At 44.8% G+C, this 26,289-nt stretch overlaps 1 protein-coding gene across 1 annotated transcript in view; it reads right to left on the reverse strand.

Moving 5' to 3' along the window:
- RAD9B (RAD9 checkpoint clamp component B) overlaps positions 1-15,145 on the reverse strand; it is an 87,765-nt gene extending 72,620 nt beyond the window's left edge. The window contains exons 1-6 of the mRNA XM_040353669.1: positions 14,837-15,145; positions 14,486-14,713; positions 8,685-8,834; positions 6,780-6,894; positions 4,756-4,855; positions 1,884-1,990 (exon numbers count right to left, since the gene is read on the reverse strand). Of these exons, the coding sequence (XP_040209603.1) occupies positions 1,884-1,990; positions 4,756-4,855; positions 6,780-6,894; positions 8,685-8,834; positions 14,486-14,713; positions 14,837-15,145 (1,009 nt within the window). The remainder of the gene's footprint in view (positions 1-1,883; positions 1,991-4,755; positions 4,856-6,779; positions 6,895-8,684; positions 8,835-14,485; positions 14,714-14,836) is intronic.
- Positions 15,146-26,289: the final 11,144 nt, after the last annotated feature.

The following is a 26,289-nucleotide window of genomic DNA, read 5'->3' on the forward strand; positions in this document are numbered from 1 at the left end:
GTGTCGTCATTTCGGCCCATGTACCTTCTCAGGGTGGATCCTCCCGGCGGTGCCACAGTTCCCAGACCTTGTCCTGAGCCTCCTGCCGATCCCGTAACCTGGCCGTCATCCCCTCCATGATCTCCACGTCTTTAATCCTGGCGTATAGGGCTTCAGGGGGAGGGGGAGACCGACGCTTCCAGTGCAACGCCACCAGGCAGCGGGCTGCTGTGAGAATGTGTCGGGCCAGTTTCTTATATAGATAAGATTTTATTGTCTTACGTCCAGTACCCTCCCCCGGGTTAACTTTGGGAGCCTTCTTCACCATTTTCCCCAAAAAATAGGATATTTAGGTAACCAAAATCCTGTATGTTCTGGGTTAATAGGATATGTCCTTAGATTCCTTCTATCCTCTATATATACTATCCAGGACAGGGAGAGCTAATAAGCTAGGTCTTCTTAATTACTGAAACTGAGACCCAAGTGGAAGAATGATGAAAGCAAAAAATAATGAACCAATATAACAGTCCTTCCAGTTGTAAATTTTCTTCACTGAAATATAGCCTTTTTTTTTTTTTTATTCTCAGTAGTGTATCCAGATAAGGAGGGTAGAAGGAAGAAATGTAAAACACAGAGAGACTTTTTTAACCGAAAGATACCCCTTGAAAAACCCAATACTAGGGGTTACTGATAGTCTCTTCCACCTTTAAATGCAGCACTTACTTCTAACTGGTAGCCAAGGACCGTCTAGGCCCTTATGTCTTTTGTTGATATATAAAAGGGTACATATATCCTCTTGAAAAGACAGATTTACTGATTGTCCTTATGATATACTTTTACAGCTGCTTAACATGGCAATAGAGGGAAAGCATAGAAGCATAAAAGGGTGTAAGATTATTATTCATCTTACCCATCCAGTTTGATAGTCTCTCACAGCTCTCTCTTTAGCTTCTTTGCACGGGACGCCACTTGGAAGAATGCATTACAGCTTTTCCACTACTGTTCCTGCCGGAAAGCTACTGCTAACACCCCTTCACTCTAAGGAGAGCAATGGCCTCCTTCCAGGCATTGGCCGTCGGGCGGTCTCAGCGGCTCACAGAAGCTCCCTGATTGCCCCCAAGTTGTTCCCCAGGATCCTCGGCAGCCCTCGGAGCCTCCGATGGTTCTCAATAGCCAACGGCAATCTTCAGCGGCTCTCGGATGCCCTCAGTGGCTTCCGGCAGCCCTCGGCCACTCTTGATGTCTTTTTGGCAGCTTTCAGCTGCTTCCGCCAGCCCTCGGCCGCTCTCGGTGTCCTTCGGCGGCTCTAGGCGGTTCTCGGAAGCTTCCGACGGCTCTCGACGGTCCTCAGTTACCTTCGGCGGCTCTCGGCGGTTCTCGGAAGCTTCCAACGGCTCTCGACGGTCCTCAGTTACCTTCAGCGTCTCTCGGACCCAGCAATACTCTTCCGACAGGACACTGCTATTCAGCACAGAACATAACTGTATCACCCTTCAGCGGCCGTTGCACATGCCGTGAAGGCATTACTTTCGATCACAGCTCCCTAGGGGAAAGGTCTTCAGGTAAGCCTAATATTAAAGCATGGGCTTAGGGAGAGTTCCGCTCTCCATATCACCTGGGGGAAAGCATGGAGCTTGCTGACGCCCTCGATCCTACGCCTCCATGTTGTAACTCCTCCCCTGTGAGGTCTTGAGTTCCACTAAGTATTAACAAACATCTCTACCACTCTACCATGTAGCTAGCCAAAAATCTGTTTCTACAAACCAATAATGGTGACAAGGAAACATGTTTATACTATAGCCATATTCTTCATACTTTTCAGTCCATATTGAAAAGACCATGTTCAGGGAGACTGTACTTACTGCATACTTCATTGCTTAGAAAAGTAAGGTATTTATTCTTACCTATATCTTCCTCACTGTAGCTCTTTAATGTAATTTTTATTGGTGTTGCAGTCAGAGTAACCTCCTCTTGGCAAGATGGAAAGTGAATTATCACATCAGATAAAACCCTGTAAAATAATTTCAAATATTTGCAGGTATCTCTCTTCCACCCTTCACCCTCCTTTTCCACTGACCCACCTTCACACCAGCATAAAATGTATTTGGTCATCGCCGCTCCGGCCAATCACAGCGTCGGAGCAGCGATACCCGGAAGTCACTCCGGGTATCATGGTGGTGGTGGAGGACATGTCCGAGGACCAATGCAGGGGCTTCGATCTAAGGTAAGTAATTGATAATGAGCTAGTATGCTAGTTATACTAGCTCATTATGTCTTTGCCTTGCAGGTTTAAAAAAAAAAAATTGGGGTATACAACTGCTTTAAGGCCAGCCAAGATTCGACCATTAATGGGCAGCCTGAATGTATCAAGTTGATCGATATATCAACATGGGTACAACCAGCCTGCTGAATTCTCTTGCGATTATCACTAGCGGCTGCTATAGCCACTAGTGAAACCGGCAGGGATGCCTTCCCCCTGCTGGGAGAAGACAATGGCCCAGCCAGAGGGATTCCTGCAGTAACACTGTCTGTGCTGATGGGGGGAATCAAGCTAATCGCTTTGTGTATGGCCGGCCTTAGGACCCTTTCACACGGGCACATCCTTTCTGGTCAGCGAGGAATCTGTAAACGGGAATCTGTGTTACTGCAGAGCTTCCATGACATCTGTGTTCATTCAGGCTTTTCCTCCTGCCTGAAACCGGACCTACACTATATTAGCAAAAGTATTGGGACACTTGCCTTTACACGCATATGAACTTTAATGGCATCCAAGTCTTAGTCCATAGGGGTCAATATTACATTGGCCCACCCTTTGCAGCTATAAGAACTTCAACTCTTCTGAGAAGGCTGTCCACAAGGTTTAGGAGTCTATGGGAATGTTTGACCTTTCTTCCAGAAGCGCATTTGTGAGGTCAGACACTGATGTGGACAAGAAGGCCTGGCTCACAGTCTCCGCTCTAATTTATCCCACCAAAGGTGTTCTATTGGGTTGAAGTAAGGACTCTGTGCAGGCCATTCAAGTTCCTCCACACCAAAATCATTAATCCATGTCTTAATGACTTTTATAGGCCAAAGACTAGGGGGTCTTAATTGTAGCCACCGAGAAGCCACATACTGTATAATATTAATTTTACGTAATACTATTGAAGACTGTCAAGACTCCAGACATACTACATCCGATGATTAGTCTTTGTAGCTGGGGGCACATTATATGAGATTGCTAAAGATCATTGCCAGTATAGCCCCTTTAAAGGTCTAGTCTTAGGACTACTAAGGACTACTGGGGTTCAGGGGTCACACAACAAGTACCAATGGGCTGCAGGTTGGGCACTATGGACTAATACAATATTTTCATGCCATATCATTTTGTACACTTATTGCAAGTGCCTAAATAAAAAATATTAAAACATTTTTTACAAGCTTATAAAGTAGTATAACACAATGATTTGTAGTTCCTCTGCAACACTTATAATTTCACTATTGTTTACAGCAGAAAGTACAATGGAAAGTGATCACTAAATTCAATCTAATCTAATCTGACTGGCATACACGGACTGAAAATCGTCCGATTCAGCAGGAACTGGCCAAATTGTGTACTGCTGTCTGTTCAACAGAAGCCGATCTAACGACTGACTTCTGTCGAGCAGTCCTGCTGGAAAAACAGAATTTGATCGGTGCTTGAAGCCAATGGCTGCAGTGCTGATCTGTGTATTCTGAAAGAGGGAATCCCCATTGTCAGAAATACAATAGCGTGGCAGGGGAGATCCCTGCATCCACATCGCCTCTGTGAATGCAGGGATCTGTGTATACCCTGCTTAATACCAGTACTAAATAACATGATTGACAAAATTGCTATTCTGATTCTTGCTGAAGCAATGTGAAATTTGGTGGGGGAATTTTTTTTTGGGGGGGAGGGATGTTAACAGAGGCCTATATATAAAGCAAATAATGGTGCGCTTATTCAGTAATCAACATGCAAATTGCGTCACTTGTCATGTGACTTCTTCAAAGGGATCCCTTCAAAGTGACAAGTGACGCAACATGTCGGATGGAACTGGTGACATCATTTCTGGTGTCTCGTGCATCGGTATTGTGGTGAGGAGGCGAGGAGCTCGCAATCTGGATTACTATTTTGCTATTTTACAAAATGTGGAAAGTGTGAGTGCAACATCCATATGTTTTTATACAATAAATCGTTTTAAATGATATTGTGCAATGATCTTTCCTTATATATTTTGAGTATTATTGGAGAAATAGTTCTGTCTAAAGAGAGCGTGTGTGATATTGGAGCTGGCGTTCCCGATTACAGAGGATCTTCCTATGTAAAAAACAAGGCTTGATTAGACCCGGGTGGGTCTTATTCTGAGGTAAGGGGCAAATTCATTTAAAGGTGGCAGTGGTGACTAATTTATATTCAAGCACGTATTGGAATTTCACTTTTCAGTGAAATGCACTTTTATGGATTCACATGTTAATTATTTAGTATTTGCACTCAATATCAATTTTGCTCATTTGCTTTGTATCATTTAATCAATTTGTAGGTTGATTACTGAATAAGCGCACCATTATTTATTTTATATATTCTTATGAGCGTGAGGTCACATTTAGAATAGTAGCAGCTGTTTCTAGTTAATTATTCACAGTAATAGGTTCATTCACATAGCAGCGCACAAGTTATTCTATATTATACCATTTAAAAGGTCTATAGCTACCTTTAAAAAAAATCCAATTTATCTATAAACTGAATGCATTCATAATTTATAAGCAAAATCATACCTGGATGGAATTTTCAGCACATTAGGACATGATGTTTTGGAAAACACAACTTGTTGTGACTCGCACTCTTCATAGGCCAAGTTATGAGTTTTAGTAAGACCTTGAAAATATGTTAGACACAGAATAATTCCACTAATGCAGTGCTTATTTATATATTATTATACTACATGTAGCACCCTTGTCCTAAAAAAGGGCTACAGGTAAATTTAGCTGTGCTCGGTGGTAGCTAGCCTGGCTAATTTGTAGACTTTATGGATCAAATAGGCTTGCTCCTAATGCTGTTTCAGCTGTGGCTTTTGTCAATAGGTGGCACTGTTGCCTCAGGCATTAGTATGATGAGCTACAGTGAAGTCAGGTTATGAATAAACATACCTTTCTCAGCCAATCAGACTGGCCGTTATGAATGCCGGGATAAGGTATTTATTTGGAGAAAGTCAGGTGATCTAGGTCTTCTCTGCCCAGACTGCAGTCTGGGTGGCTGTGTGAGGAACAGCTCCTGGCTGCTACGCCTAACGCCTATCCAGGAGCTCTCCTGGCTGCTAGGTCTTGTTGGGGCCTATCTGGGTGTTCCAGATTTTACAGAGGAGAGCCTGCTCAATACCTGGAAACAATGCTGAGAGGGATGGAGTTCTAGAGAAGTACCAGAGGTGACTCTTCATGGACCGGGGACCCATGAGGTGACTGGGAGAGCGTCAAGAGAGAACATATCCAAGAGAATTCTGTATGATGCTGTGAGTAAAGTTTTGTTACTATAGGAGGCAGTCTATTCTACAAAGTACAGATGTGCTGGTTCAGCTTGGAGGCTCTTTTCCTGTACTGCTGTCTGCCTTATCTCACCCTTTTGTCTAAGGAGTCTGCCTGTCTGCTGATCGTTACTATTTTTGTCAAAGGGTGTACTGTGCCCCATCCTCTCTCTCCCACATTTTCCTGTTTGTGAGAAATAAACTTCTCTTTGTTCAAGCATAAAAGTGGCTGGCACCCATCTTTCTATCTTGTACATTACCCACTATGCCTAGTAACCTGCACCCTGAGGAGGAATGTTGGCACTCCCTGTCTTTGGGTGTCACCGTCAGGCCCCTGGAAATTGGGGTGGGCGCTACACACATATATATATATATATTTCTTATAAGATTTCTTAACACCAGTTTAATTGTATGCAGAGCTGTGGATAATGTGGTACCACTAGTTCTCCTGTACAAGGTCAAGGCCAACAGGGGGGCCCAGACAGCTGGGTGAATGTGGGGAGGGAGGTTGAGGAGGCAATTACTGGAACAAATCTCCTGTTAGCCTTTCTCCTTTAGCCATACAGGGGATTGGTTCCAGTAATTGCCCACCCGCCACATCAATCACCCTCCCTTCCTGTGCACTATACATTTCCCCCTGCTTCCCAGACCCCCCTGTGTGCCCCATCCCCACCCCTGCAGTGCTGCCAGCTTCCCTCCTCTCCTTGCTGGCAGCTGCAAGCACACAATAGGAACATTCAGGATGGAGAGTGGGGGAAGTGTCCAGTAAATATATCACGTTTTCCAGACCCTTTCTTTTTTGAATGAACATAAAGAGTGACTGGTACTAACCACTCAGTGTGTTCATTCATACCTGAAGCATAGTAAACTTTGTTTATTTGGGGAGGAGAGTGGTGGGGTGTCTGTCAGGTTGGCTGTAGGGGGTTCTGTGATTTCTACCAGCAGCCCTGATTTTATGTTATTTGTAATAAAGAAATACCAGAAAATTAAATGTGTTCTATCTACCTGCTACAAATGGGTTGAAATTGGAATATGACCAAATTAGAGTTACGTGGTTTCTCTGCGTATGTATGTGTAAAGTCAAAGTTACCAATTAAAAACACACAAATGTATACAAACACAAAAATAATATTTTAAGCTGTCATGGCTCTTTCATTACTTGGCATAATGTTAAAACTGGGTGAACACAATTTTCCTGTAACTTCTGATATGGATATTTCAACCTTTGCAGATGAGATCAATACTCAAAGTACTTTAGGATCCATTTAAAAAATTGCTTACCGTGTTTGCAGAAAAAACGGAAAACCATATGAAATGAATTGAAATTTAAATACATTTGGCATTTTTCCACATTCTTGTCCAATATGTTGAGACATCTAAACACATGCAGTAGAGACTGTAAAAGAAAATGCAGTAAGTTTTTTTTTTCTGGCGATCAGTATATTTAAACATATAAGTTGGGCCCCATTCCTTGAGAAAAAGAAAATTTGTCACACATGGGTGCATTAGGCCAATGACAAATTACATGCTCAACCACAGCTGCCAGTAGCCATGGATGTATAATGGAGGGGCCAGGGCCCAACATTAGATGTTGGGGCACCTGTAAAGGCTGCAAGTAGGGCTGGGGAGAGTGGTAAAGTTGAATGTGAGGCTGCAAGGACATTGTTGAGACACTGACTGCTGAGCTGCACGCAACAGAATAATTCAAATGTCTAACTATTCCTTGGTCTAAACTGTAGTGATCCTGATTTGACCTAATATGTTTCTAGGGTAAGATACAGAGCTGGACTGGAAGCAAAATGTGTACGTTTTAAAACTTTTCCTGTGTCCTTGTGGAGACCACTTGAACCCAAGTGTACCAAAAGTGTTCCCTAGGGGCTCTTTCACACGGAGCGGACTGTTTCTGGGTCCGCTCCGTGTGTCCGCCAAAGCTCAGCAGGGATCCCCGCTGAGCTGTCGGCGGATAGGGCGGTCCCCGCACACAGTGCAGGGACCGCCCTGTCTGTCCGTCTGCATCCGGTCCGTTCCGCCGAACGGAAGAAAAATAGGGTTTCTTCCGTTCGGAAAAGCGGATCCCGACTGACGCGGATGCTAGCGGATGCTCCATCCTCTAACGGACGCGTTCCCATAGGGATTCATTACAAGTCCGTTAACGGACTTGTAATGAACGGACGAACGGTCTGCTCGTGTGAAAGGACCCTTAAGCTGTCCATACATTATGCACATTTTGTCCAGCTCCTGGGATGTGTGACATGATCCTTCTACTGAAAATTGTTTGGCAAATAGCACCTGTATCCAAATCAGATGCAGAAGCTGTTCGGGTATTTTGAAAGCTGGATACAATTTCATGTTATTGAACTTGCTATCAATCCTTCAGTAAATAAGATTCAATTTCTTTACTTGACTGTGTCTGTTTCTAAATATCTTTTGTCACCACAAGAATGTCAGAACTCATTGTCAGAGGAGTCGGAGGACATGCAAGATCAGGGCAACAAGTGGTGTACAGATCCTTTAAGCGGCCCTCATGGGGGTAGCGCTACATTTACAAGGCACACATTTTGCCCTATTTTCAGCCTGCACTGCTCTATAAATGTTACAATTATTTTTACTTAAAGCGGGGGTTCACTCTATATAAAAAAAAAAAAAATATTTTTTTCCCTCTTGCATTAAATTCGGCATAGTAGCGCGAGCTACAGTATGCCTGTCTGTATTTTTTTATCGCAGTACTCACTGTTATATCGTACATAGAAGATTCCGGGGAATGGGCATTCCTATGGAGAGGGAAGGTGATTGACGGCCGGCCCTGGCACGTCACGCTTCTCCGGAAATAGCCGAAATAGGCTTGGCTCTTCACGGCGCCTGCGCATAGCCTGTGCGCAGGCGCCGTGAAGAGCCGAGACCTACTCCGGCTGTCTTCGGGGAGCGTGACGTGCCAGAGCCGGCCGTCAATCACCCTCCCTCTTGCTAGGAACGCCCATTCCCCGCGGCAGACGGAATCGTCTATCTACGATATAACCGTGAGTACAGGGATAAAAAAATTAAGACCGGCATAGTGTAGCTCGCGCTACTATGCCGGATTTTATGCTGAAATGTTGTTCTGCAGGGTGAACCACCGCTTTAAATCTAGTGATTGCTTTAAACATGTCATTGACCAATATCGCTTTAACTAATTTAGGCTTTAGATACCTTTAATGAAAATTTGCAATTCAGCTTTAAAGGAACATCGCCTTGACCTTGTTCATGAACAAATGGTCTTTGATAGTTTTGAAAAAAGAAGGAAGAAAAGAAGACGTAGGCGTATGCAGATCTGGAAGAATTGAGCACTCTCAAGGCAAGCTAGATATATAGAAAGAACTTCATGTTAAACAATGTATTTATGAAAATTGAACAGCTATATTATAATGTTAAGAAAGCATAGTAAGATTTTGGATTATTGGTTATTTATTTATTCTTAACAGAAACCTATAAATGACTGTGATCAGCCATACGTTATTAAAGGTAATCTATCACAACAGTTTAACATGTCAGTTATATATGGTGTGCTGTGTACTTTAGCAGAGTTCTTATGCCGTGTACACACAATCATTTTTCGGCATGAAAAAATCTGACGTTTTTCGGGAAGTAGAAAAACCATTAAAACGACGTTGCCCACACACCATCGTTTTTAAAAAATGCTCTAGCAAAGCGCGGTGACGTACAACACATACGACGGCACTATAAATGGGAAGTTCCATGCGGATGGCGCCACCCTTGGGGCTGCTTTAGCTGATTCCGTGTTAGTAAAAGACGATTCGCGCTTTTCTGTCTGTTACAGCGTGATGAATGTGCTTACTCCATTATGAACGGTAGTTTTACCAGAACGAGCGCTCCCGTCCCAGAACTTGCTTCTGAGCATGTGCGGGTTTTTAACGTTGTTTTAGCCCACACACGATCATTTTTTACAACCCGAAAAAACGACATAGTTTAAAACGTTGTTAAAAAATGCAGCATGTTCGAAAAAAAAATTGTCATTTTTCATAACCCGAAAAATTATGTGAAGCCCATTATGTTAAGACATAGGGCAGGGCCCGTGCAAGGATTTTTGCCAACTCAGGCGAAAGGGCATTTTGTCCCCCCCCCCCCCCGGCACGCACACGCGCACATGCACGCACACACACACACACCATACATCATATATGTATATATATCAGACCCCCCTCACGCAGTATGGATCCCCCTTACTAAGAACAGACCCCCCTTCCTCAGTACAGACCACCCTCCGTCAGTATAGACCCCACACTAAGTACAGACCACCCTCCGTTAGTATAAGCCCCCTCAGTGTAGAATCCCCCCTCTTACTGCAGACACCCCACCTTTAGTGCAGACCCCCCATCAGTATAGATTTCCCCTCTTTAGTGCAGATCCCCCACTAGTATAGAATCCCCCTTAGCGCAGACCCCCACAGTATAGACACCCTCCATAGTGCAGACACCCCCATCAATATAGACATCCCCCCTCAGTATAGACATCCCCCTTAGTACAGACCCCTCCCTCCAATACCCCCATGGCAGCTGGCAGGGGGTATCACGGGGCACCAGCACACAGGGGGTTCGGAGTGGGGGACAATTAAAGAGGAGGGGGGACAATTACAGAGATTGGGGGGGGATTACAGAGATGGGGTGCAAATACAGAGGAAGGGGGTGCAAATACAGAGGAGGAGGGTACAAATACAGAGGAGGGGGCAATTAAAGGAGGGAGGTGAAAATACAGATGAGGGGGTAATTACAGAGGAGGGGTGTGCAAATACAGAGGAGGGGGGAATACAGAGAAGGGGTGAAAATATAGAGGAGGGGGGACAATTACAGAAGAGGGGGGTGAAATTACAGAGGAGGGGGGAATACAGAAGAGGGGGGGACAATTACAGAAGAGGGGGGTGAAAATACAGAGGAGGGGGACAATTACAGAAGAGGGGGGGGTGAAAATACAAAGGAGGGGGAGAATACAGAAGAGGGGGGACAATTACAGAAGAGAGGGGTGAAAATACAGAGGAGGGGGGAATACAGAGGAGGGGTGAAAATACAGAGGAGGGGGAAAACATAAGAGGGGGGGCAAATACAGAAGAGGGGGGTGAAAATACAGAGGAGGGGGGTGAAAATACAGAGGGGGAGGGGTGTGAAAATACAGAGGAGGAGGGGGGTGAAAATAGAGAGGAGGAGGGGGGTGAAAATAGAGAGGAGGAGGGGGGTGAAAATACAGAGGAGGGGGGAGAAAATACAGAGGAGGGGGAATACAGAGTCCAAACATAAGGGAGAGAGAGAGAGGTGGCAGCTGCTGGTGCAGAAGTTTTTAATAAAATAAATGCTTAACCACTTGAGATCCGCGCTATAGACGAAATACGTCCGCAGCGCGGCTCTGAAGTGCCAAGTGGCCGTTTAAAAACGGCCTTTTATGTGCATTACCCGCGCGCGCCACTGGGTGGCGCGGCGGGTAAAAACTGTCCCGACGCATCGCCGAAGACCCGATGCGTGTACCTGGCGGCCGCGATGTCCGCCGGGTACACGCGATCGTCGGTGACACGGCAGGTGACCGCAGGGACGTGGAGCTCTGTGTGTAAACACAGAGCTCCACGTGCTGTCAGAGGAGAGGAGACCGATCTGTGTCTCTTGTACATAGAGACACAGCATCGGTCCCCTCCCCCAGTCACCCCCCTCCCCCCACACAGTTATAACACACCCAGGATACACAGTTAACCCCTTCCTCACCCCCTAGTGTTAACCCCTTCACTGCCAGTCACATTTATACAGTAATTCGTGCATTTTTATAGCACTGATCGCTGTATAAATGTGAATGGCGCCAAATTTGTGTCAAAAGTGTCCGATACGTCCGCCGCAATATCCCAGTCCCAATAAAAATCGCAGATCGCCGCCATTACTAGTAAAAAAAAAAAATAATAAAAAAAATCATAATTCTGTTCCCCATTTTGTAGGCGCTATAACTTTTGCGCAAACCAGTCGCTTATTGCGATTTTTTTTTTTACAAAAATACGTCGAAAAATACGTATCGGCCTTAACTGAGAAAAAAAATAGTTTTTTAAAAAAAAATTGGGATATTTATTATAGCAACAAGTAAAAAAAATATATTTTTTTTTTAAATTGTTGCTCTTTTTTTGTTTATAGCGCAAAAAATAAAAACCGCAGAGGTGATCAAATACCACCAAAAGAAAGCTCTATTTGTGGGGAAAAAAGGACGCCAATTTTGTTTGGGAGCCACGTCGCACGACCGCGCAATTGTCAGTTAAAGCGACGCAGTGCCGGACGCTGAGATTTCGCCTGGGAACGAAGGGGGTTTATGTGCCCAGTAAGCAAGTGGTTAAATACAATCCACTCACTCTTCATGTTAGAGCTGTAGTAGGCATGTCAGTCTGTGAAGTCGGCTGTCCCATTCTCCCCTCTGACCCACGCTGCTGTTATCACTGTAGGGAACAGAGCCGCGGGAAACTCATGTGAACTGTCAGCCTCTGATGATGGAGGCGTGGTTAAGCCTCCGGAACGCTCTGATTGGTCACAGCAATCCCAGGCTGACAGCACATTGCAGTTTCCCCGCGGCTCTGTATCCTTACAGCAGCGTGGATCGGAGGGGAGAATGGGACAGCTGACTTCACAGACTGACATGCCTACACCTCTGACAAGAGTGAGTGGGTTGTATTTAAAAATGTATTTTATTAAAAACGTCCGCACCAGCAGCTGCCTGTCACCTCTCTCTCTCCCTTTTGAGTGCTCTGTAATTGCTTCCTCCTCCGATCCCCCTGCTGTCCGGGACCCCCTCTGTGCTGGGGCTTAAAAGGAGCGGCGCTGACGCCGTAAGGCAAGTGCACATGCCCTGACATAGGGTAATGTCCAAACGATTCATATCCACTTACATGTTACAGCTTAGCCTAACAGCCTTAGTCATATGCAAGAACAGACATGCAGGCACAATCTGACCACCCAATGTTTGGTGGCTGTCATATATAAACACAAACAATTATTTTTGCTGGAAATTTTTGTTTATGGTAACTAGAAGAACAGAATGGCATACAAGGACATTTCAGGCACTGGTTTGTCTTAAGGAAAAAATAGTAATTAGAAAGGTGCTCTGTACTGTATTTTTTATCTACATGTCACCTCCTCACTACTGCCTGATCTAACCCTCCAAACACAGCTCCACCACACCACAATGTGTGTCTGCATGACAGTGTTCAATAGGTACCTTAAACACATGGCTCAGCAACCTGTTTTTTTTTTGTTTGTTTTTTTACTGCTCCCTGGTCCTTCATGTGAATGAGCCCTAAGAGGGATTTCCTAGGTCTAGTCTGCTATTTGTATTATATCTTTGTGGTAATCATACCTTGGAACTTTAGGAAGTTAGGGAGTCTGCAATTGGATGCTGCAAAAAAATGAATAGTGGGCCATGTAGATTCAACAATTGAGGCGTGCTAAATGCATCACAGCAATCAAGAGTTCACTAGTAGAGCAGCCACAGTAGCATGCCTTACTAAGATATGGGTCTAACAGTCGCAGAGGAAAAAAGTACCAAAGCATTGCTGGAGTAAGTGGAATGAAGGCAGAAAGCAAGAGAGGATTGGGGGAAAAGTGTCAGAAACCACGAATCAGACAGAGACAGAAGTACAGTTAAATCACACTTGTTTAATAATAAAAAAGATAAACAGAGTAAGCGTAGTCAAAACATAGCCAGAGTTCGGGAACCGGATCGGGTATTCAGACAAGCCAAAGGTCAGGGAGCCAGAGATGAAGGTAGTAGAACAGCAAGCAGGATCAGGAGCCAGAAGGGATGTCAGCCAAGCAAAGTCTTTAACAGGAACGCAGGAAAAAGTCTCTGTTGACCAAGGCGAAGGCAAAGAGCAAGTGAACTGGAAGGCTTAAGTAGGCAGGACTGACAAACCGGATTATCAACAGGTGAGTCACTGTGGAGAGATAGGAGCTGGCAATTAGTCAACAGCTGAGCGGCCAGCTCAGAGAAGGAAAAGCTGAGCCCAGCCCTGACAGTACAACCTCCTCAACGACCCCTCCTCCTTGGAGGACAACCGGGCTTGAGGGGAAAACATCTATGGAAATCACGGAGGACAGGGGCATATACGTCCGAGGCTGAGACCCAAGAGCGTTCCTCCGGACCTTACCCTTTCCAATGCACAAGGTACTGTATGCGCCCACGGAACCTACGGGAGTCAACAATGGACTGTACTTCATACTCCTCATGGTCCTCAACCTGTATAGGGTGAGGACGTGGCACCGGGGTGGTAAAGCGGTTGCAGACCAAAGGTTTCAATAAGGAGACATAAAACACATTTGAGATACGCGTACTAGAAGGAAGGTCCAACGCGTAAGCCACTGGGTTAATCCTGCGAAGGATACGGACAGGCCCAATTAACCAAGGTGCGAACTTCAGAGAAGGAACACGAAGTCGGAGGTTGCGAGATGACAGCCAGACCCTATCCCCGACCTGGTAGGAAGGCACAGGCAGCGTCTGCGGTCAGTATAGAGTCTGTACCTAGCATGTCGCAAAGCCTCCTGGACTTGTGGCAAGTGGAATGAAGACCACGAAGATGCTCCTCTAATGCAGGAATACTCTGTGGAACAAACGAGTCAGACAACATGGAAGGTGGAAACCATAGTTAGTCATAAACAGGGACAATCAGGAAGCAGAATTCAAGGCACTATTTTGAGCAAACTCCGCCCATGGTAAAAGGTCCGACCAGTTGTTATGATGGTCAGAAATATAGCAACGTAGGTGATTGCTCCAAGGACTGATTGGCTCGTAAGAATGAGACAATGTAATTAAAATTTGACAAGAAAAGAGCCCACCGTGCCCTTCTGGGAGAGAGGCGTTTAGCCTCAGACAAGAATGTGAGATTCTTATGGTCAGTAAGAATGAGAACCAGCACAGTGGTACCTTCGGGGAGATGTCTCCATTTTTTCAGGCTAAAATGATCGGCAACAGCTCTCTGTCACCAATCTCGTAATTGCACTCCGCAGGTGCAGCTTCTTGGAAAAGTAGCCACACGGATGCATAGCGCTCTCAGAGCTAGGTCGTTGGGACAGAAGGGCTCCAACTCCAGTCTCAGAAGCATCAATTTCAAGGATAAAAGGCAACATAGGATCAGGATGTACAAACACAGGAGCAGAAACAAAGGCAGCCTTGAGACTCTCAAATGCCTTAATGGACTCCGGAGACCAACTCTGTGGGTTACCATTCTTTCAGGTCATATCAGTCAGGGGCTTGACCAGAGACGAGAAGTTACGAATAAACTTCCAAAAATAGTTGGCAAAGCCAAGAAAATGCTGCAGAGGACGTAAACCCACGGGTCGAAGCCACTGTAGGACTGCTGAAAGTTTCTCTGGGTCCATCGAAAAACCAGCAGTAAAAATTACATAACCCAGAAATTTAACCTGTTCACGATGGAATTCACACTTCTCCAATTTACAATAGAGATTGTTCTCTTTTAGTTTCTGAAGCACATGACAGACATCTGTGTGGTGGCTATCCAGAGATTTGGAAAATATGCGGATATCGTTGAGATAAACCACCACACATAACTGCCACAAATCTCGGAGGACATCGTTAATAAACTCCTGGAAAACTGCTGAAGCATTACAAAGCCCAAAAGGCATTACGATATACATAATGACCTGTTCTGGCATTAAACACAGTTTTCCATTCGTCGCCCTCCTTAATCCTGTCGAGATTGTATGCCCCTCTAAAATCAAGCTTTGTGAAAACGGTTGCTCAGGTGGTCAAATAACTCTGTAATCAACGGAATCGGATAGGCATTCTTAATCGTGCAACAATTGACATTTTGAGGAGCAGTTGCAGTGGAAGGTCACAGAAGACTGCCACAATATTATGATATGCAAGGTTAAAAATACCAAAACAGAGACCACGCTCAAGTGGTCTGTGGACAAGAAACCACTATCTAACGGACAATTTGATAATCAAACTGGGTCAGGGACACTTGTAATAAAAAGTTTACAAATGAAGATAAAGGACTTTACAAAGATGGTAAAAGATAGCAGGGGAGAAGACACGACTGAAATGGATCTTACCAAAGAAGGTATTGAAGATATAATGCAGGAAATTTGTAGAATAAGTGCAATGTCTGCCTCCCCACTGAAATGTAAAGGCACAGCTGACGGAATTAAGATTTACAGCGATGTGAAATATTTCATGGAGAGCATGAATCCTGTGTGGCACCACAAAGATAAGAAAGTAAGCAGTACAGATCGACTTAAAGCGGAGTTCCAACCACAATTAGCATTTTTTAAATGTATGCCATTTCATCCTGCGTTTTTATAATATAAATCTGGTCACTTACTATTTTACAATCCGCCGCCGATCCGCATAGATATTCAAAAAAGATAGTTTATAAAACTATATCTACACCGTTGTCATTTTGCTTGTGGGCAATGTGAAGCCTATAGGCACTTACTTCCTGGAAGTCTTGGATGGGGAGTGATAATTGGACAGCGGACTGCATCCTGGGAAATGATGACACACATTTCCCAGGAGCATTAGAGGGAGATGATGTCAGAATCCTAGGTGGATTCAATGGCAGATTTTGTGGGACCGCATAGCAACAGGCATTTCCAGATGAGTAAAAAAAAAAAAAAAAAATTTTTTTTTTTTCTTTTTTAGTCGTTAGCTAGAGTTTAAAGCAAAATTGTTTTTTTGATGGAACCTCCACTTTAAATCAGGAAGCACAATGGAACAGGTTTGGCTGCACGTTACAAATCCTACAGAGTCAGATCGGGGCTTGTACATGCTGGAGCTGTCTGATGGCAAGGACATTCATAAGCGAAGGTTTGACCTAAGTGGTAAAGTATTTAATGATTTATTGGCAGAACAACAGAAATGCAAGGAAGAAGACAATGAAGATGACAAAGATGATATCAGTGATACCTTCTCAGAGCCAGGTTATGAAAATGATTCTGTTGAAGATTTGAAAGGAATAACTGCCGTGTCATCGAGGAAAAGAGGAAAGTGAAGGTATTTCTGGGAATATAGCGAGCAATTAATGCCTTCTCAACATGAAGGGATGCTGAGACCGTCTGAATGGGACAGAGACACGCTTCCCAGTAATATGTACCAGAAAAATGGTCTGCATCACAACAAGTACACTGTGAAGAAATCTCGCAGGACAGATGTGGAAGACCTGACTCCAAATCCAAGAAAACTTCTGCAGATTGGTGGTGAACTGTGTAAACTGAATAAAGTAATCAGTGACCTAACACCCGTATCGGAGCTTCCTGTCACTGCCAGGCCGCGATCTCGTAAGGAGAAAAACAAGCTGGCTTCCAGAGCTTGCCGTCAAAAAAAGAAAGCCCAGTATGAAGCCAATAAAGTGAAGCTGTGCGGCCTGAATACTGAATATGATAATTTGCTGTTTGTGATCAATTCAATAAAACAAGAGATAATGACACAAATACAAATCCCATGGGTGAAATGGGCTTTGGATTCTCTCCGGTACTACCTCATGGGTAGACAGTTTGAACTGGTGACGGATCATGCCCCATTGAAGTGGAGGGCACAGACCAAAGATTTAAAGGCACGGATTGAAGATTTAAATGAGCTACAACTAAAGCTTAAAGAGGCCCTAAAAACTAGCAAGGCTAGAGAGAATAACCTCACAGAAGACCTTGAAAACCTAAACCAAGAGTTGCGAACAAAGCAGAGAACCCTTAATAAGCAACAGAAGGAAAAAGATGAAGTAAACAAGGAAAATGAGGAACTGAAAAAAAGGGTGAAACGTTTGATGAGCAGCGTACAGAGCAAGTCCGATCTGGACAGTAAACAGAGCATGATAGAAGAGCTTCAGAAGAAAATTAAAAAGCTTGAACAGGTAACGCATCGCCCCGGTGCTAAAATGGGGAATGTAGATGGGTTGTCCTGAGTGCATGCCTGCCTGGCAACCTGTGTCCCAACCCTAGGGTTGAAACAAGGGGGGGGGGGTATGTGACAGGAAGTCAGGTAAATCTGTGGGTGTTGTCACAGACGGGACATACATTTCTGCCTTGTTAGACAATACATCAATTGTTATTAGGCGTCGGCTGAAAAATGTAGCCAGGAAAGGTTTGAGGCCGTTGGAAGACTCCAGCTGTTCAGAATGAGGCAATTAAGGCCTCTATAAGTAGCCCAGAGGATTACCACTATTTTGCTGAATCATTCCTAAGGCTTTGTGAGTAGGAGAGCAGCACTGAAAGTCTTCTGAGGAGGTGAGGAGAGGAGTGATTTTTCTGTGTGATAAAAATCAAAAGACTATTTTGTGCTGTACGTCCAGCACTGTCTGCCCAGCGCTAGGCTGAGCCAGACTCCATAGATAGGTTCCTGTGTGGAAGGTAGATTCCCAGAGTGGCTAGGGTTTATTTTATGTTTGATTTTGTTCATGCTGTTTGGATGCTTGCAATTGTTTTCCAGCAAGATGGAAAAATAAACCAAAAACGTTGTTTTCAACCGTCTTCGACTGCCAGTCTGTATAAATTCAGTGTGTGGTGAACCCATCCAAGTAACCGCTGTCTCCGTTGCGGCATTCACTTTTACTACAGGCACACACTTCTTGTCTTCAGCATAGCTTACGTCCGGTGACACGATCAGGGTAGCAGCCGATGGCAAAGTCAGTGTAGACGAGACAGTCACTATCTATGGATCAGCGATCGCAGCAGTGGAAGAAGGTTCCGGCCATGGGGCCTCTTCCTCCACGGTCACTGTCCCAGTAATCTAGTCCACCTTGTACTCGCGGGGAGATTCAGTCGGTGGATCCACCTGGAACAAATAATCCCGGCACTTGCACCGGGCAAAAGGCAAGATCCGGACGGCGGGGGCAGGACAGTCCAAGAGCCTCCACGCCATCGCTAGAAAACAGAACGAACCTCCCCTGGGTCTGCATTCGGATCCCGGTATCGGTCAGGGAAGTTCCGGTAACAGCAGACATCAGATTGACTTCCACCGTAGACATCGGAGGCCTCAATCTCTCAAACGGCGTCGGGGGCACAGACATGTTGCACGATCCTCTCTCGTGGGTGGGCAATCACTCTGTCCTTTGGCACCAAACTCGCCCTACGTCTCACGCAGGGGTTGGTAACTCCTCCCACTTTGAGTTCTTTTCTGGGCACGTTGCAGGCACACGTCACTCCGTTGCATGTGCGCCCAGACTTTAACTACCTGACGTTAACCCTCTCCTCACCAGCACAGTCCAACACCACGACAATTCCTGCTCTCAATGGCGGGACAAATTGATCAGTTCCGTTGCGAGAGGTAACAGCCAATCCCGGACGAGCCCCCATGTGTAGCGGTACTCCCGTAGGAGTTTATTTTGGGTGGCATGTTACCTCTGTGACTCCGCCGTCTAGGGTAGTTGATGAGAGTTGTAGTAATGGAATGTCTTGTGCTTTTATTTACCCAACAAGGTAAAACAGTTGAACTTGGTGAAGAATAGAGGAATAGCAGAAATAGAGACCACAGATTCAGGCGTATGTAAAAGGGAAACAGTCCTGCTTTCAACGACAAACTTTCACTTCGCCACTCCAGCCGGAATGGGTATAGCGCAACTGGACAGGCCCCTCTCACAAGCCTGGCAGCCAGAATGACACTCGAACTTGGGGTTAAGTCTTTGCCACAGACTTAGAATTAAGATAGCGGAGATAATCCTCCTTGATAAACTTTGCGCCAGGATCTCCTTCAGGTAGTTTGCAGTTAGGTTACCGACTGATAGGTGACCAACGTCCAGCCTTTCAGTGTCCTGTTACCTTGATCCCTGGTGGATTGTCGAGACCCTATCGCCAGCCTCTCTTGGCTCTCCTCAGGTGGACTCCCCACCAAACAGCTTCCTCTCAAAGGAACAATGCTTGGGATCTTCACAGGATTGGGGACCCAGTCGATCACTGGGGCCCAGCCACAGCCCAAACGTTCCGAACCAATGTGGTCCCGGAACCAGGAACATCGCGTGGCACGCGCACCCCGGCCCGGTAGGCCATTTCGCCGGGGCGCCGTGATGTGGTCACCCCAAAGGTGGGTGCCACACTCGAAGTAGACCCAGACTCAATGACGTCTGTCCCATAAATACCCTCCCCCAGCATGCACAGCGAGGAAAACCCTTCCGATAGGCTGCTGGGGAAAAGCACTCAAACCTCGACTCCACTGCTGCCACCTGTCGTCCTGGGGTGGCATCAGCACCCCAGAAGCGACAGAATGAGCCCACAGCACAGCCAAGCTGAGACAGAGACCCAGATTCAAACAAATCAGCCCAATCAGAGCTAACTAACTCTCTGACCCCCTCTAAATTTAAATTAGCACCGGTTCTCAGAAGTAACCAGGCTCTACATACAAAAAAGTGAGCAAAATCAAAGTGACATAATCGAAAGCTGCCACCGGGGGAGTTTACAGTATCTAAAGGTTATATGATGTTTATTGATTTATATCAACTGATATATTGATCACAGAGATTGCTTTTCAGTACACAAGCAGAGACTACACCTGCACTTTGGCCATACAGACTTTCTTTGCTGTGTGGGACACAGCTTTCTCTGTATCTCAGCATTCAGGATTTATTAACTACTGATATCAATTTACTGCCCCCGGTGGCAGCTTTCGATTATGTCACTTTTATTTTGCTCACTTTGTTGTATTTTAATGAAATTCAGTATTAATATCTCACATTTAAATGTCTCTATAGGTCTGTGAGGCTGCACATTAACCTCCCAATCACTTGAGATACTAGGCAACCCCTTACAGGGGGCCTATATTGAAGCTTTCTTTTCACAAGTAGTTCAACTTATATATTCAATAAGTCTCACTCATCTCACCTAAGCTTGGCTAGACGGACACCAAGGGGTCACTCACTTGGAGGGTTTCCCCCTTGGGGGGTGCGTCTAAGCTTTAATTATTTAAAGCGGATGTCCGCTGAATTTTTTTTATTAAAAGCCAGCAGCTACAAATACTGCAGCTGCTGACTTTTAATATTAGGACACTTACTTGTCCTGGAGTACAGCGCCGTCCGCAACAGAGGACGAGCGATCGCTCGTCACTCTGCTGCCCCCCCGCCATCCTCGGTGAGGGAACCAGGAAGTGAAGCACTCCGGCTTCACTGCCCGGTTCCCTACGGCGCATGCGCAAGTCACGCTACGCCTGCCGATTGGCTCCCACTGTGTACTGGGAGCCGAGTGTTCCCAGAACACAATGGGGGGGGGGGGAGGTGACGTCATGCCCGCAGTCTGCCCGAGACCGTGTAGCCGGAAGTGGGTGCAAATACCTGTCTTTAGACAGGTATCTGCACCCCCCTCCCCCTGAAAGGTGTCAAATGTGACACCGGAGGGGGGGAGGGTTCCGATCAGCGGGAGTTCCACTTTAAATAATTTTTTTGCACAGCACTTATCCACTTTATTTTAAGAACTGTAAGATAACAATAGTGATCGTCACAACAAATTAACTGAATTTAGATACATTTTACGACACAGCACAATTTTTTTCATTGGCATTACCCCACCAACTGGCAGCGCCACTTACCCCATTTAAACAGCTACTCATATATTAGACCCTGGGACCAGGGATCTTGAGGGGAGGCAGCAGCTTATTCATATCCTATGCGCAGATTTGTTAGATCACTTGAATGTAGAAAACTGCTGCAGATTCCTGCCAAGTATCACCTTGTATCAAATGTGGGCTGCCAGCAGACAACTCACGTCCCTCTCTTTGCTTGTACATGAGCTGAGCCTGCAGGGTAATAATCCTCCTCCATCCACTCTGAGCTAAGAGATAGGAGCATTCAGATCCAGATTTCATGGGGCAGATTCTCGTAGATCGCCGCATCTCTGCGGCGGCGTAACGTATCTCATTTACGTTACGCCGCCGCAAGTTTTACGGGCAAGTGCTTGATTCACAAAGCACTTGCCTGTAAAGTTGCGGCAGCGTAGGGTAAATCCCCCGGCGCAAGCCCGCCTAATTCAAATGATCCGGGTAGGGGGCGTGGTTCATTTAAATTCGGTGCGTTCCCGCGTCGAACGTACTGCGCATGCGCCGTCCCTAAAATTTACCGACGTGCATTGCGCTAAATGATGTCGCAAGGACGTCATTGGTTTCGACATGAACGTAAATGACGTCCAGCCCCATTCACGAACGAGTTACGCAAACGACGTAAGATTTTCAATTTGCGACGTGGGAACGACGGCCATAACATTGGATACGCCACCTAGGGGGCATGTTTATCTTTACGCTGCGTATCTCTTACGGAAACGGCGTAAATTTACTGCGACGGGCAAGCGTACGTTAGTGAATCGGCGTAACGACTCATGCATATTCTACACTGACCTCAATGACCACCGACCTAGCGGCCAGCGTAAATATTGCACCCTAAGATACGACGGCGCAGGCCGTCGGATCTTAGGCATGTTTAAGTGTATCTCAGTTTGAGAATACATTTAAACATACGACGGACTTAGATTCGGAGTTACGTCGGCGTATCTACTGATACGCCAGGGTAACTCTTTGTGAATCTGGCTCCATGTTCTCTGTGTTGCCTGTCACAAACATGGCAGAACAGAGAACTGATCATACCAAATTAACAACCCTATTAGCAGCATCTGCTTCATGTTTAGAAGAAGTGGTGCAAACTTTTGCTGTATCCCCCCATCGTGTGCAATTAGCTCTCCTCCATTAGCAATAATGGCCACTGCTGCGTACATCATCATCTGTGTAAATTACATAGAAATTCCTAAGTATCCCAAAAGCAGACAATTGTATTACAGATGGTACCACATTCAGTTTCATTACACTATACATGGGGTATTACTGCTGATTAATCATAATGTAAATATAAAGGCAAGCCCTCCAAAGAACAGAAAAAGGTTAGTCTAACTCTACATGCATGAATCGGAACCTAATTCTAAACATATCTGATTAAAAAATGCAATAGAAAGCTGTAGTAAAACTTACACCATTCTCCAGTGGGTCAAACCACAGTTCATCACCAACTCGTGAAAGTGAGTGAAGTGCTTTTCCAAAAACTAACATCAAAGAAACAAGATGGGATATTAAAGTATAACACCATAAAACAACCTAAAAAAAAATGATTAAGTCCAGACCTCTCATAATTTGAGAAGCAAAATGTTCCCTTTCTCACACTTTAACCACTTGAGGCCCGCGCTATAGCCGAATGACGGCTACAGCGCGGACCTGAAAATCCAAGTGGACATCAATTGACGTCCGCCCCTTTGCTCGTTCCCCGCGCGCGCTCCCGAGCGCGCAGTGGGGAAACTCTGTGCTGGCCGTGTCCCTTGGACACAGCCAATCACAGATCGCCGTGAACGGCCAATCGGAGTGGCCGCTCGGTAGGCGATCTGTGCGGCCAATGAGAGATGATCTCATATGTAAACATATGAGATCATTTCTCATTGCCGGTTCTCACAGACAGCGTCCTGTCAGGGAGAGAGGAGACCGATCTGTGTCTCTTGTACATAGGGACACAGATCGGTCACCTCCCCCAGTCACCCCCCTTCCCCCACAGTTAGAACACTAAGCAGTATACACATTTAACCCCGTCCTCACCCCCTACTGTTAACCCCTTCAATGCCAGTCACATTTATACAGTAATTAGTGCATATTTATAGCACTGATCTCGGGAATAAATGTGATTGGTGCCAAAAATGTGTCAAAAGTGTCCGATGCACCGCCATAATGTCGCCGTCCCAATAAAAATTGCAGATCGCCGCCATTACTAGTAAAAATAAAATAATAAAAAATAATAATTCTGTCCCCTATTTTGTAGGCGCTGAAATTTTTCGCAAACCAGTCGCTTATTGCGATTTTTTTTTTTTTTTTTACCAAAAATATGTAGAAGAATACGTATCGGCCTAGACTGAAAAAAATGTTTTTTTTTTAAAAAAAATTGGGATATTTATTATAGCAACAAGTAAAAAATATTGTATTTTTTTTCAAAATTGACGTTCTTTTTTGTTTATAGCGCAAAAAATAAAAACCGCAGAGGTGATCAAATATCACCAAAAGAAAGCTCTACTTGTGGGGAAAAAAGGAAGTAAATTTTGTTTGGGGGGCCACGTCGCACGACTGCGCAATTGTCAGTTAAAGCGACGCAGTGCCGGAAGCTGAAATTTCACCTGGGCAGGAGGGGGGTATATGTGCCCAGTAAGCAAGTGGCTAAAAGCACCAGTAACCACCGTGAGGAACATTGATAAAGCAAATTACCTACAAAATTAGATAGGAGTCTACTGCAAATCAGGCTGCCTGTCATTATCAAAGTACATGCAATATCCTTTACATTTTATTTTTTTACTAATTTATTTTAATATGTTTTTATTATAAATTGATATCTCTCCCTCACGGTCACCATGTATTTGCATGCTAAGATACTCTCTTTTCTCCACAAGATCTCCCCAGTCTTTTGGAAGTTTATGCAGAATGTCATGGGCCTACTTCCTGAGGGGGGATCAGCACAGCACCCATGATTCACTGTGATAAACTTTAATGTATAAAATGAATTTTTATTATTTACTCATAGCAGATACTTTGCACAGCAACAAAAGAGATACAAGGGGACATTGATCAATCCTATCGCAGGGCAAGGCGATGCTAAACAGGAGCAATGAGATGTGTGGCGGCAGTACTGGATATACTATACTATACAACACTTACCGTATTTATCGCGGTATAGCGCACTCCCGCGTATACCGCACACCCCTAAAGTTTCCCCCGAAATTCCTGTAAAAAAAAATGTTATATGATTTTATTACTTACAGTTTTGGTGTCTTCCCAGCGTCCATCGTCCGGTCCGGCGTCCGTCTGCGGCCTCGGTGGTGTCCTCCCGGCTTCTCCAGCGCGCGCCTCAAGTCGAGTCCCCGCTTCCCGCGCTCAGTTCGAACGCCTCCGCCGACATATACCGAGTGCAGTACACTCGGGTACATTCGGCAAGGCTCGGCTTCGCTCGCGCTCAAGCTCTGTGACGTTTATGCATGAGCACGAGCGAAGCCGAGCCTAGCCGAATGTACCCGAGTGAACTGCACTCCGTATATGGCGGCGCAGGAATTCAAACTGAGCGCGGGAAGCGGCTATCGGCTTATATCGCGCACCCATGATTTTCTCCTTATTTTAAAGGGAAAAAAGTGCACGATATACGCCGATAAATACGGTACATACAGGTGCATCTCATAAAATTAGAATATCATCAAAAAGTTCATTTATTTCAGTAATTCAATGCAAAAAGTGAAACTCATATATTTTATATAGATGTGTTACACACAGTGTGATATATTTCAAACATTTCTTTCTTTCATTTTGATAATTATGGCTTACAGCTAGTGAAAAACCAAAATTCAGTATCTCAGAAAACTAGAATATTACATAAGACCAATAAAAAATAGTTTTTTTTAACCACTTCAGCCCTGGAGGATTAGGCTGCTGAATGACCAGAGCACTTTTTACAAATTGGGACTGCGCTGCTTTAACTGGTAATTGCGCGGTCATGCAATGTTGTACCCAAACAAAATTTGTGTCTTTTTTTTCCCACAAATAGAGCTTTCTTTTCATGGTATTTGATTGCCTCTGTGATTTTTATTTTTTGCGATATAAACAGAAAAAGACAGAAAAATTTCGTAAAACAATTATATTTTCTACTTTTTGTTATAAGAAGAATCCAATAAACTCAATTTAGGTCATACATTTAGGCCAAAATGTATTCAGCCACATGTCTTTAGTATATAAAAAAAATGTCAATAAGCGTATATTTATTGGTTTGTGCAAAAGTTATAGCGTCTACACACTAGGGTACATTTTCTGGAATTTACGCAGCTTTTAGTTTATGACTTCATATCTCATTTCTTGAGGTGCTAAAATGGCAGGGCAGTATAACCACCCCCATTTTGGAAAGCAGACACCCCAAGGAAGATGCTGAGAGGCATGTTGAGCACATTGAATATTTTATTTGTTTGTCCCAAGTAATAGAAAAATGAAAAAAAAAAAAAAATGTACACAAAGTTGTCACTAAATAATATATTGCTCACACATGCCATGGGCATATGTAGAATTACACCCTAAAATACATTCTGATGCTTCTCCTGAGTACGGGGATACCACATGTGTGAGTCTTTTTGGGAGCCTAGCCGTGTACAGGACCCCACGAAAACCAAGAACCGCCTTCAGGATTTCTAAGGGTGTACATTTTTGATTTCACTCCTCACTACCTATCACAGTTTCGAAGGCCATAAAATGCCAAAATAGCACAAAACCCCCCCAAATGACCCCAATGACACATATGGGATTCTGCACATGCGCCTAGGAGGCGCGCGCACTGCCGACAATCCGCTTCTGCTGTGATTACTGGATGTCCGCCGACACCTGACTATTGTCAGGCAGAGACACAGAACAGAGCTTCGTTCTGACAGGGGGGAAGGGATGAGGTTTGTGTCCCTGTAAAGCAGGGAATAATATCCATCACTTCCCTTAGTAAAAGCTACTCACACGGTACATAAAAAATAACCCTTTGATCACCCCTGATGTTTAACCCCTTTTCAGCCAGGGTCATTAGTACAGTGCATGTTTTTAGCACTGATCACTGTATTAGTGTCACTGGTCCCCAAAAAGTGTCAGTTAGTGTCTGATTGTCCACCGTAATATTGCAGTCCTTCTATAAGTCCGTTATCCCTGCCATTACTAGCATATAAAAAGAAAGAAAGAAATATTCCAGTATCAAAATACGCTTATTGGGATTTTTTTTACCAAAAAATATGTAGCAGAATACATATTGGCCTAAATTCAT

This window comes from Rana temporaria, chromosome 1 (genome assembly GCF_905171775.1).
Source record: "Rana temporaria chromosome 1, aRanTem1.1, whole genome shotgun sequence".
Classification (NCBI taxonomy): Eukaryota; Metazoa; Chordata; class Amphibia; order Anura; family Ranidae; genus Rana; species Rana temporaria.